Source organism: Gossypium hirsutum, chromosome D04 (genome assembly GCF_007990345.1).
Source record: "Gossypium hirsutum isolate 1008001.06 chromosome D04, Gossypium_hirsutum_v2.1, whole genome shotgun sequence".
In the NCBI taxonomy this organism is placed as follows: domain Eukaryota; kingdom Viridiplantae; phylum Streptophyta; class Magnoliopsida; order Malvales; family Malvaceae; genus Gossypium; species Gossypium hirsutum.
The window spans coordinates 3,558,310-3,571,762 of NC_053440.1; the positions used below are offsets into that span (position 1 = coordinate 3,558,310).

Sequence of the window (13,453 nt, forward strand, 5' to 3'; positions counted from 1 at the left end):
AACATGAATGGTAAGTTGTAAGCTTTTTTTCGAAATTAACTTAAGCAAATTAAATAATTACGAAAATGACTTAGGAGTAAAATCATGCACAAGAATGACTTGAAATTTATAGTGCTTGTCGGTGCCACCAGATACATCGGCGGCAACACTCCTCATCATTAGCCAATCATCGGCTTTTAAAAAAAAAATTGGGTGTCACCACTATGCCCAACAACACTCGTATGTATTTTTCAAAATACCTATATTTCTCACAGGTATTCACGGTGGAATTTTTTATTTATTTTGGTGTCATATTCGTGTTAGGCGGCACCAATTTTTTTTTAAAAATTTGATCCCACCGTCGTATCAGGCGGCACCGTTGTCAGGTTTTAAAAAATTAATTTTTTTTTGTGTTGCTAGTGTGTCAGACGATACTGGACTTGCAAAATGGATCTGTTTATCATAAAGAGAATCGTTGTTCCTGACCCTGCTTCACCTTAATTGTTATTTGAACAAGTCAAAGTCAAAGTTATGTCTTGGTCTGAGTGGGGATAGCATTTCTCTTCTGCATGTCCATGGAGTTTTGAAAAATCCAAACATCTCAGAGATAGATAAAGAGGTAGGAATTTATCGAACAATCCGCACTCCTTCGTATACGTCAGGAGTCCATTGATGAGAAGGGGCTGGGGAAAGCTTGAACCCAATTCCTACAGTGATGAATATAAGCGCAATTGAAATTCACCGTTTTTAAAAATAATTATTTTTTATAGTTAAAAAAAAACTAAGCAAATCTTAAATATAGGGAAAGAGAAAAAAAGCACTATAAAAACCAAAACACAAGTAAAAAAATCCAAGCTAAAAACTGAATAGTAGGATGTAGTAAAAAGGAGCAAAAGAAAACAAAATGGAAAAGAAATATATACTTGGAAAAATTATTTGCAAGAGGATTGAAAGAAATTAATGCTTTTTCGTTCCAGATTTTCTAGGCAAGAGAGGGAGAGGATTATTGAAAACTTTTCCTGGTAAATCCTTTTCTGATGAGAGAGGGAGAGGGACAGATAAAAACTTTTCAGGATTCAAAAAAAGTAATAATTAACGTAATTAATGCAATTTATTTACGTTAAGTGGTGTATTGAAAAAAATTAATGCTTTTTTTTTTCAGATTTTCTAAGCTTAATTGCATTAATTTTCATTGCTTTTGAATTATTTTTATAATTATTTAATTTGTTTGGATCAATTTTGAAAAAAAAAAAAACCTAAGTTATAAAGTATATGTGAATTTCACTATTATAATATGTGGTAAGATATATTGATTTCATGATGAGTTGAATTATGTGATCAAGCATGAATATGAATTTATGTTTGATGATTTCACAATGATTGGCATACTATTGAATATGAGTTGTGATTGGATATTATGGTGAAAGTTGCATTAAAATATGCTTTGATGATATTTAATAATGGAAATGTATTATTAAATGATGTCGGATAGAGTTTCGGGTATGTCATAAGATTAGATATATCGGAGGATGTTTTAGTGTTGGGCGTACTTTATTTGTCTCTCATATTCTTTGTTGGGTCGATGAGAGTTCTCTAATTCTCTATTGAGTCGAGAACACATTTTTATCTATAATTTATTATTAGATCCAGAATAGTTCTTTAATTCCTTGTTGGTTTGAAAACATATCTTTAATTCTAATATTTGGATTTAAATTCATAAATTTGTTTATTATTTTTATTAAATTTGAATATTTTTATTTTAATTTTAATTCAAATTAAATAATTTATCATGTAATATTTTAATATTTGAATTTAATAAAATAAAACAAAACATTAAATTAAATATTTAAAAGTAAAACAAATAATAAAATCAAATATTCATATCCTAATCAATTATCCACAAAAGTAAATTGATTTTAATAATAGATATAAGAATCTAAAGTTATAATCCACAAAAATAAAGTAAGATTTTATTTGAAAATGTATTTTGAAATACTTTACATTTTAAATTTTAAAAAATAAAGGTAGAAAATGTTTGATATAATAAATTTGTTAATACTTTTAATTTAAATTCATTCAATGTGTTAATTTAATTTCTCCCTATCTAATTTTTTTTAATCAATAAATGTTACTATTAATTGTTGTGTTTAATAATTTTTTATTCTACCGATTGAGTCTTAGTTCGATTGGGATTGATATTATTGCCGGTGCAGAATGAGTTTTAGTTAATTCTATTTAGCTTTCCTCTTCACCCTCATCTGCATCATATCCTTGATCATGCAATCTGCAACAATTATGTGTGAAGAGCATAATTGCATTCTCATAATTCTGTGAGCGAGAGAGATACCAGGCAATCTGCAACAATCATGCTTTGCATGTTCGACATAACAAGACCATCTATCATTTTGTTTAATCCAACTTAAAATCCAAAGAAAAAACTGAAAACAGTTGCCAGAATTTCATATCAGAATAGGAGGAATATACTGATCCTAGAGTCTGCATGACTGACATTGGATGAATACAATGAATTTTCTTAATTTGTTGCACCTAAGTGCGGAGGAACACTAAACTGCCTATATATTACAGTCAAAACATATTATGCTGCCAAAATTGAACAAGATGACAATTTCAAAGAGAGTTTGAAGAAATCTTATCTTGCGTGATTTCATATCTCCCCGGTTCCAAGAGGTTGCCTTGAGGTATCACCAGAAGCCCATGCTTGATAGTCTTTAACAAGCTGCCAACACAGAAAGGTATCACAACCATGTCATTCAAAATGCAGAATTGAGCATTTACTTTAAGTCACACTTGGTGCTTCATATTTTCATATTTCCAATTACAAAAACAAATCAATTCCAGTAGAAGCAGCACTTGCTGCAACTGCACGTTAGAAAAAAAATATGATATCAAGCACCTATGTTACTCAACTCGGATGTGAAAATCGGGTATGTATCAATGTCCAGCATACGTAAATCCATTTCTTTTGAAAGTGTTTTCTTAATGAAGATATGATCCTCCGAAGACCTTCTAAATGCATGAAAGAACTACAAAAAATTGAATATTCCCGTATCTGCTACTCATATGAGTCCAAGTAACAAAGAGTAAGAGCCCGCAAGGATGGCTAAACCGAACAAGAGAAGAATAGTCAGGAACATTTTCAATCACCAGCTATATTTGTCAATGCCATTCATGCAATTAAATGTTTGGGTTTGTTTGAGCAAAAACTCATTCCAAAAGTGAAACCTGCTGAAAAAATATTTTTAGATCAAAGGGCTCTCTAATGTCATTCCCACCCATATAAGCACCATAACATGATCCACTGCTAAACTTGTCTCTGAATACAGAGAGGCTTCCCATGAACTAGAAGTTTATAATACTCTATAAGGGAAATTCCAAGAACTTCCTAAAAGTTATTTCTACCACTATAAATAATATAACTCAAAACAGAAGTAGAAGATATAAATAGTTTTTCTAGTTAATATATTGTACTAGACCAGTCCATTGTGTGAGTCAAATTGATTTCAGATCTACTCAATTTGGATTTTAAAAATTTCAGATCATTTTGGTTTGAATTAATTCCAAGTTTGGGTCAATTTTGGATTCAAGTGGTCTTGGGTTTGAGGCTCAGATTTTTCAAGTCGGGTCATCATAAATTCAGATCATTTTGGATTCTAATCACTTCAGGATCAAGTCATTTCAAGATTACTTGTTTGAGTACTTTCAAGTTTGGGTGTTTCGGTTTGGATTGTTTCATGCTCAGATCAACTTGGGTTCGATCAATTCATGTTAAGGTTAGACAGATTCATGTTATTGACTTTTTATGGTCACAATACATTGGTCGGGATTGGTTTCCGGTTGATTAAGTCAAATTTTGGTTTGGATCAGACTAGATGGGTATATATTATACCCTTTGTATCAACAATCAAAATAGTATAGTCTTACATTCTTTATAAGCATGTAATCTTGAAAACAGTTCCCAATTGACAATCAAACATAAATGTAAATGTAATAGTTGCATCCAAGAAGTGCTGCCACCATCTTTATTTTCTATCGTTTTGACAGATACCCTTTAATTGATAGTCAATTATAAAATTTGACTTCAAATTGGACCTCATTGGCCACAGAGAAGAATCTAGCAAACAAATTATGAGTTTAACGTGACTATTACCAAGGAGTTTAAAGTAACCTGTCTGAGAAAAACTCAAACTGCCAAAAATATCTGCTTACATGCTAAATTTGCATATCTACATTCCACTTCATGTAGGAAGTTATGTTATTTGGACTAGGGTGTATGTTAGATACAGGTATGCGTTTAACATAGTTATGGTCAAATTTTTCTAAGTTTTTTCATGTATATGGAAGATTCTCAGAGGCATCCATGCGCCGAACATGGAAACTTCAAGAAAAATGAAGAGCAAAGCAACAATTTAAGTATTGAGGGAAAAAGAAATCAGTGAAAGAGAAATCTGAATAATATTCTACAAACCTGCGCCATAAAACGGGGCAGCATCAGCCTGAGTATTTGTTCAAGGACTTGGGTCCCACTTGATTCAATCATTCCCAATGGAATTGGTCTAAATGCAAAAGGAACCTCGATGTTGACCTAGATTAAACAAAGAATTGCAAATTACAGTAAGAAAGATATGCCTCTCTGAAATGCAATGGCGATATTGGAGAAAGAATAATTTGCAAACACTACCTCAATAACTGCGTCCGATGTAAGCTCTTGTACTAATGAGTCATTTCGGATGGTATCGCACGATATTCGGTTGACCATAGAAGCTGCATTTTCATATCAAATCAGTGTCAAAGCATGCCAGAAAGAAAAATTGCACTTAATTTAGGTATAACTGACTCAAACAGATAATGACTAAGCAAGTTGTCATTTCCTTAACATCATGCTGCAGTTGTTCAATGTCTCATCAACACCAATGGCACCCCTCAAGCCACAACCCAAAAAAAGTGGCTAGCTACACAAATTAGTTAAGACATTCAAGCTTATCAGAACAGTGCCCCAAGCAGCAAAGGCACTTGAGTAGAAAAGAGCTAAATTTATACATTCAATTTGCAAGGTGAGATGAAATAGCAGAGAATGATGAGATTCTGTAGAACGTTAAGATTTTATTATGTTAATGTACTTTGTCAGTACAAAGCTAGCAATATCCACACACACCCCAACCCACCTACCTACAAAAATGCTTTTGACAAAGAAAGCTTACAAAGATGACACCAGTGTGGTCAAGGCATGCGCCTAGATATGCTTACGTCTTAGCATTATTCAACAAAAACACCTCATACCCATTAGGCGTGGCCCATTTGATCAGGCACATGCTTGGTGAGCTTAGGCACTTTTTTTAAGGCAATAGGCATAAGTAAGAAAACAGGGATCCCCTGATTGAATTTCACTTTAAATTTCATTTTACTTTTCAGTGTTTTCATTTGATATGCCTTTATTAGTAAAAAAAGAGATAACATCAAACTCTATCCTTCTCAATATTTGAGCAGTCAACAGCATAAGAAAATCATGCATATTGACCTGTGAAAAAATTGCATGTTTTGTAGATAAACTACACCACACTTTAGAGTTTACTATCTTAAGCTTTATATATTATATATGCAAACACAGACTAGAAAAAACTCACATACATATTGCGGTTTACTTTACTCTGGCTGGTGCTTTTTTTGCACCTTGCGCCTAAAGCAATATAAGGGTTTTAGCACCTAGACTGCACCTTGTGCTTCACAACACTGGATGACACTCGCACATAAAAATGGTTTTGAAAAATAAAGCTAATAAGCTAGTTAAAACATTGCATATGACCAAATGGAATTCAAATACAGAATAAGGGGAGAACAGAATACATACAAGTTAAAGGTCTATCCTAGTGCGCATGTAGTGAAAAAATGACAAAAGCCAGCAACAACCAGATATAGTCAATAATTGGAGGGGAAAAAGTATGTTAAAACAATACATATTTAAATTTATTGTTCTCATTAACATTAATAGCCAATTTGGAGCCAAAGATGAAAAATACGCTACAAAGAGATTGAGAGGAGAAATGGTTCTTTTATTTGAATAAAGAAAAGGAAACAGACCGAGTAAAGGATTGTTAATCTAAATCAGACAAATCAAATAAACTATGAAATTTCATTTGCACAATCTCATATAACGGAACAGGCATAAACAGCCTTTTGCAGTTTGCATTATGCAATAATTAGTTGTAAAACCTGCTGCTTGTAATTTGGATTAGAATGAAACTTAAGATAATTGTTAAATTAGAAAGTAATTAAAATAAATCAGGGTAAAAGTAACAGGTCACCTACATAATTCAACTTATTCTATTAAAAGACAATAGGATCAAAAAACATCGGTCCAAGACATGTTTCTGAGATGCTCAAGCTTCACAAAAGTCTCATTGCCTTTTAAACATAGTACTAGTGTTTTTTTACTGATAGCCTGATACTGCTTCAGCTATGAATCAATTATATACTTCTTTGATGAGCGACGGCTTAATACATAACAAAGAAAATATCAAACAACAAGATTAAACAAAAACCACAATAAGAATTGACAATAACTATGGATTTATCCTTAATTGACCTTATCACATAACATTCAAAACTAAAAATATGATATCTTTATTGGATGGAGAAGTTATAGACAGATATTTACCATCAAACTTATCATTCTGTGCAACCACAATTGGTGAGCCCTCCAGCTGCAATCAGTGGACAGAACATTATGACACTCTCAAAATCCATGAAAATCTATAAAAATCTAAAATGTATACATTAGCGACCCTTCAATATCTGAAGAGTGTTTCTAAACAGTATGTCTAAGTCCCTAGAAATACCGATTAAGATACCATTTCAAGAAATGTTGCACTTCAAAATGTTGACAAATATTGGTTACAAAGTTTATTTTAACAAATTCATGGAATGGAACTTTGAGATTACCTTACAAGACAAGAGCTTAATACAGCAACCATTAGGCTGTTCTTCAACTCTAACAAGCAAAACAGGGCAAACCTCGAAATTGAAAAACTTAAACCTATATACATAACACCTAAATGTATTATCATCTACCCTCTCAATCCTTTCTGCATCCAGCACCGAGTATTGGCTCGCTGGTAAGCTCATATACTCAACTGCACCACCAAAACAAAATCCCAATTAAAATAATAACACACAAAAAAAAAATTATCTCATCAGGCTTCAACAGAGTTTTTACTTTCCCAAACCAGATTAAGAGAGTGACGCATCTATTTCAAAAATAAATAAAAAAATTTGGTGTAAAAAAAATACTTTAAAGAATTTAAAAAAATGTTTTAAGTAATTATATGGATAATTCGTTAATTTTGCTATTTATAATTAGATAGAAAACTGTTAATTAAATAGAATCAAACCCTTTTAACAATTTAAAAATAGTTAAATGCATAAATAATTTTATAAACCTTAAAACAAACAGCAACAAAGAAACAAGTAAAAGAAAACAATATATATATAATTGTGGTGCAAGATTACTGAGAGGGCGGTTCAACTGGCGAACGGAAATGGACTCCTTTCGACGAGCGACAAAACGGGCTTTAGGGGGGGAGTCGGTGGCGGAGGCCTTAACGCAGAGCAAGTGAAACGACGGTGGATTTTTGGAGGTTTTGATGGATGATATGTTTGAAGGGAAGGAAAGGCGCGTTGAAGTGAGTGAGGAAGAAGATCCTAAGACCATGTTTGAAACGACGTCGGAGAAATGGTTTCCGAATCCAAGAAGGTAGATAGAAAGCGGATATTTGGGGAAGAAGCCTTGAACTGTGGACTCTGGTGTTTTGATCCCAGGGATAAGAGAAGAGATTTTTTGCCTGCCATTTGCGCCTGTGGTTAAATTGCGTCCCCTCGATAAAAAACAAAATTCAAACTAGTCAGAAAAATATGTACGTTAGTTGTGAAAGTTAAATTACTTCAAAGGTTAAAATGATAGTTGTGCATATACACCTTCACTCTTTTGATGGATACTTGCGATATTTAACTTTCGTACGCTAGTTTGGATGGACGATTAATTGTAATGTAGAAAGTTTAATTTATTTTTTTTTTGTCTCACGTTACCATATTGTTATAGTATTAAATTTTACTATTAATATTATTTTTACACTAATCGCAATAAACTTACCGTGCATCTAAACTCACCCTTAAATTACCACCTTCTTCCACTATAGATCTCCCATTCCTTAACCAATGATTCCTTCTCTCTTTTCTCTCATTCCAACTTTCCTCAATAATTACACTTTCTTCCTTTTTTTTATCTAGCTCCTTATTTTTCCTTAACTAGCTCTATTTTCATATTGTAACTCTCAACTTTTATCGCATTTTTCCCCCAATAATTGATTTGGTGAGCGTAAACATACATAATTCATTCTAGCTTATACATTCTTGTATGTATAAAGAAGAATGAGAACAAGATTCTCAAGCTTAGAACCAACTTCAAACAACCCAAGTCAACATAGACTAGTAGGAGGCAACAGTATCTTCCACAACAGTTGCAACCAAACCACCATTATTATCTACATAACCTGTATGACCCTCGCCACCTAGATATTACACTCAATATCCAAACCAACAAAACCAACCACCACCTCCTTAAGGCAGCCATGGAGAGCAAACGTCACAAACCCAAACTCTAGCTTACGGTAGTTCACAGAGATGCAAGAAAAAAATGTGGATACTTCCTTGCAGCAACGAATATATTAGCAACAACAAGAGGCGAATTTTAAGTTTTATGTTGAACCTTCACTAGAAAGCTATAATAGCTCGCACAGAGGTTTCCCACCATTACATGATCACCAAAGGCGAAATCCTAACATACACTTACATTTAAGGGCAAACATTTTTCTAACCTTGCTAATTCTATGAACTCGATGAGCAGAGGGAGAGATGGTAGTTAGTGGAATCAACAACGAAAGCAAATTGAAAGAGCTCCATATAACAGGTTTGAAACTTATACACCTAACCTTACTTCGTCGCTTATATTCTTAGCTAGATAGAAAATTAAGGAATTTTAGAAACACCCCCATTGGTGAAACCTAGTCACTTTATAGTCAGCCCATAGGTGTCAGTTTCATAATGCTCCTGATCACAAGAATAAAACTGTATACACCTAAAGGATGCAATTGAATCTATTGTGTGGAAGGGATAGTTAAAGTAGTATGTAGCTCAACCCTTCAAAATCGAAATAACAGAGAGTATGGTAATTGAAATGTTGGTTCTTCTCAAGAGTTTAGAGAGGACAAAGCAAGAGATAAGCAACTACTTAAGGGAGTCATCAACGTGATGGTGGAAAATAATTAGGGTTGGACAAGACTTAATGCTAAGAGGAAGGCATATTTGAAGAATGCAATGTTCATCAATGCTCCATTAAAAAAGCCTCACTCGGGGCAATCATGGCAACTTTGGCTTAATGGAATTGATTAAGATCAACTTTTAGATGTAAATAGTAATGGCCTTCTGGTGGTTATCAGCGACCATAATTGGGTTTCAAGCGAAGAGAATATTAGTTGACCCTGAAGTGCAGTGGAAGTTTTACATTGATAGACATTCAAGTTGATGGATTTTAAGGAATCAATACTCAAGAGCGTGAGACCTATTTATGGCTTCGCTAACCAGCCAATAGAGGTCAAAGTGGCAGCAACTTTATCAGTCACGTTAGGCGATGGTCAGCATACAAAGACAGAGATGATAGAATTCTTGATGGTTGACCATCCCTCAGCCTATAATGCCATATTTGGTAGATCAATCATAAGGATGGAAAAGATGGTCGCGACAACATTTTGTTTGAAGCTTAAATTACTTGCCCCTACAGAAAAATGCTACATGAGATCCAATCAATGTACTACTAGACAATTTTGCATGCGAATAAAGCAAGTAGAAAGAGAAGTGGCATAGGTATCTCCATTAGAGAAGCGTGGGAAAGATATATTCACATGATAAATGCAAGGGGTAATCAAATTGGAAAAAGTACGATGAACTTGGAGAGTCTAGATGACAAGGCAAAGACAAGGATCCATAAAATAGAAGCAGCAAACTAGACAGAACCTTTGTGTTTGTTTCATAATGATTTTGAGAAAACAACATAAATTTCATTTGTTTTTCCTAAGACTAAAAGCGAGCACTAATTCACCTTATAGGAGTAAAGGTGAATTCGATCTTAAGGGTTTTTGGCTTAATTGTGATAAGAATGTAAGTTTCAATTTTAGGAGCTAAATTGAATAAAAGGTAAATGTTTAAGGAAATAGTGTAAAATGTTATTAAATGGTCATATGTATGTGTTCAGACATTTTAAAATTGAAAGTGATAATTGAGTTAAATTATTATATATAGATCAAGAAATGGATCAATCAATTAATAAACGTGGAAAAGGAAAAATTGTTGACTAGTCATCGGTGTGGTGTTTGTTGTTGTTTCATTTAAGTAAGTTCGCATTAGGTTCATTTTGATTGATACTTATGTTTGTACTAGGTGTATATATGTGTGTGTTGTTGTTGTTGGCATGATTGTTGGAAATAAATGTTGAAATTGATATTGAAAGACTTAATTGTAAAGTATAACAACTTATGTGTTTGGAATGAATTGAGAGATGATATGGAATGTAAATGACCATGATGAATATGAAACTATGTTATAAAGATGGAAAGAGTGTGATGATGGAATTAAGGCCCATGTGATCTTAGTGAATGATTAGGATATAAATGACATGTCATTAGGGTTTATCAGACACTATGTACAGGTGATTATATTTATTAGGTACTATGAACCGGTGGCCATATTATCAAGTACTTTGTATCGGTGTTCATGTTGTATCAGGCACTATGTGCCGGTGTTATATTTATCAGGCACTATGTGCCAGTGTTATATTTATCAGATACTATGTATAGGTGGTGGATATCATTTCGATGGCTAGAATTTAGCATTTGTCGCGAATACTCGACAACTTGTGTGAGCAACATTGAGTAATGGTTAATGTCTCGATTTACAACTTGAGTGAGCAAATTTATCCCAAGTATCCCAAGTTCAGTTATTATAGTTCTCCAGGCAAAACTAGATAAGGAAATAAATAGAGATGGAATATTATGGCATAAAATGTTATTCATTGAATGAATGGAAATGTCATGTGTATTATGCTATCTATATGTCTTGATGTTTGCTATATGTTCATGACTAACCATTTTGGTATGGTAGAGAATATGTAACTTGGTCAGGAATACTAAGTTTATATGTTAATTTCAATTTGTAGGAATTTAAATGACAAGCATGTTGTGTTTGAATTATACGAACTTATTAAGCTTTGAGTAAGCTTACCATGTTTCTTTTCTTCCTTGTAGATTGTTGGAATCTTCCTATTGATTGGATAGTCTTCGGGGCTCACATTATCTGTCAATCCTTTTGGTAGACTTTTACTCATTTTGGCCTAGTTATAAGTGGCATTTAAATAGGTTAATGGCAATGTATGCATATAAGTAATTGAATTATGTTCGGTGCCATCTTGAATATGAATTTTGCATATAGAGGTAAACCTTGATGGTTGCTTTGGTTAGTTGTGGTACTTGATGGTATAAGCATGCTTTGGTACCTAGAATGCATTTTGTTTGATGAATTTGACCATTTGGGATTGATGTTGTATTGGTGAATAAATAGGTATGAAACTTTGGTATGATTATACATGAATATATAATGATGAATGGTTGATTTGATGTGTCAATTGTGACATATTGGTTATGTAACAGCCCGAATTTGGGGCTAGTCGAAATAGTGGTTTCGAGACCACAAATTTGACGAGAAAAAAAATTATTTTCATTATATTTTTATGGTCTACGATTTCACAAAATGATTTTGTGAAAATTTCGTTCAAAAAATTTGACGTTTGGGCACTCAATTTAGTCAAAAGGACTAAATTGTAAAAAATGAAAAAGTTGAGTTCTATATGTTAGAGGTGTCCAATTGTTATGAAATTTTAAATTGGAGGTCTTTATATGGTAATTAGACCATTGGTTAAGTTGGTGGACAAAAATAGGCATGGTTGGGCATGTTTCCAAAGTTTTCATTAAGGGTATTTTGGTCATTTAGTTATTAAAATGAATTAAAAACAAAATTAAAAGCCAATTTTTGTTCATCTTCAACCCCCTAGGCCAAAAATTGCATGGAGAAATCATGGCTAGGGTTTTTCAAGCTTCCAAGCTCGATTGTAAGTCTGTTCTAGCCCCGTTTTTAATGATTTTTACGTTTTTGAAATCCTCGTAACAAGAGTTACCTATTTTTACCATTATTTTGAACTAGGGTTTGTGTTTAAAAATTTACCCATGAATGATATGCATGTATTTTGATGTTTTATGGAAGAATATGAATGTTTGGAGTGTGATGAACGTCTTTTACTAAGTGATTTTTGATGAAAATGCCTAAAAGGATTAATTTGTAAAAGTTATCAAATATGTCTCAAGTGTGTGAATAAGTGAGAATTGTGGGCTGCTATAGTTATGAAAATGGTTCAGCTAGGCCTAAAATGCAAGGAAATTGAATAAAAATTATTTTACGAGCCTAAGGGCAAAATCATAATTTTGTAAAACTTTAGGGGTAAAAATGTAATTTTGTCAAAGTATGATTTTTGGACTGGAATGAATAGTGTGAATGTTATATAAGTTAATTTATTGTTATAAATCAAGAAATACGAGAAATTTAAATTGATCGATAAAAAGAAAAGTGAGAAAAAGTGAAATTCCCGAATGAACCTTTGGAATAAAAAGGGATACGAATGAAGTGACAGAAATGATCACATGTGTGGCACGGACTGTGTGTAGGCCACTATGTAAAAGTAAAAGTGATGGTCACGTGTGTAGTACTATGTGCAGGCTACTACGTGTACCGGAATGATAGGTTGCATGTCTAGTACTATGTGTAGGCTACTATGCGTACCGGATAGTTTTGATCACGTGTGTAGTACTATGTGCAGGCTACTACGTGTATCGGATGGTAATAGTCACATGTGTAGTACTATGTGCAGGGTACTATATGAACTGAACATCATTGATTAGTAAGGTGGTTGCTATGTGCTGATTCCACCGGACATCATTGATTAATGAGGTGGTTGCTATGTGCTGAATCCACCGAGTATCTGTTATTATTCCGAAGTGTTCATCGGGAAATTGACTAAGTGTAATTAAATAGTTAATATAGGTGTGGAATGGAATTGAATATCGAATTAGAAATGGAAAAGTGAATTTTGAATTGAATTGTTATTGAAAGTGAAAAAGTGAAATTATGAAAGAGCACATTTAGCAATAAAACAATTTAGATAGCAACAGTTGTGTGACTTTGAAAAATCACCAAAAATGGTGGAGATTGAATTAGAGGCTGAATAATATATGAAATTGAAGTTGAATGAGTCTATTTTCACATAAAAGAAATAGAGAAAGCAAAAGAGTTATATATTTTG

The 13,453-nt window shown here is 33.1% G+C and overlaps 1 protein-coding gene across 1 annotated transcript; it reads right to left on the reverse strand.

The window, feature by feature from the left end:
- Positions 1 to 2,418: 2,418 nt before the first annotated feature.
- On the reverse strand, positions 2,419 to 7,969 carry LOC107942603 (uncharacterized protein SYNPCC7002_A1590). The gene is made up of 6 exons (XM_016876302.2): positions 7,504 to 7,969; positions 6,937 to 7,127; positions 6,653 to 6,698; positions 4,679 to 4,761; positions 4,466 to 4,582; positions 2,419 to 2,716 (listed from the first exon to the last, which is right to left on the reverse strand). Exons 1-6 carry the CDS (start codon positions 7,703 to 7,705, stop codon positions 2,645 to 2,647), a joined length of 711 nt encoding a protein of 236 aa, XP_016731791.1. The 5' UTR covers positions 7,706 to 7,969; the 3' UTR covers positions 2,419 to 2,644.
- Positions 7,970 to 13,453: the final 5,484 nt, after the last annotated feature.

What these genes read in the sequence shown, in the direction of transcription:
- LOC107942603 (XM_016876302.2), bottom strand. Translation starts at nt 7,705, where the DNA reads ATGGTCTTAGGATCTTCTTCCTCACTCACTTCAACGCGCCTTTCCTTC. An exon ending in CCAGTTGAACCGCCCTCTCA is followed by an intron (nt 7,128 to 7,503) that starts GTAATCTTGCAC and finishes TTGGTGGTGCAG; the next exon opens with TTGAGTATATGAGCTTACCA. An exon ending in TGCCCCGTTTTATGGCGCAG is followed by an intron (nt 2,717 to 4,465) that starts GTTTGTAGAATA and finishes CTGTGTTGGCAG; the next exon opens with CTTGTTAAAGACTATCAAGC.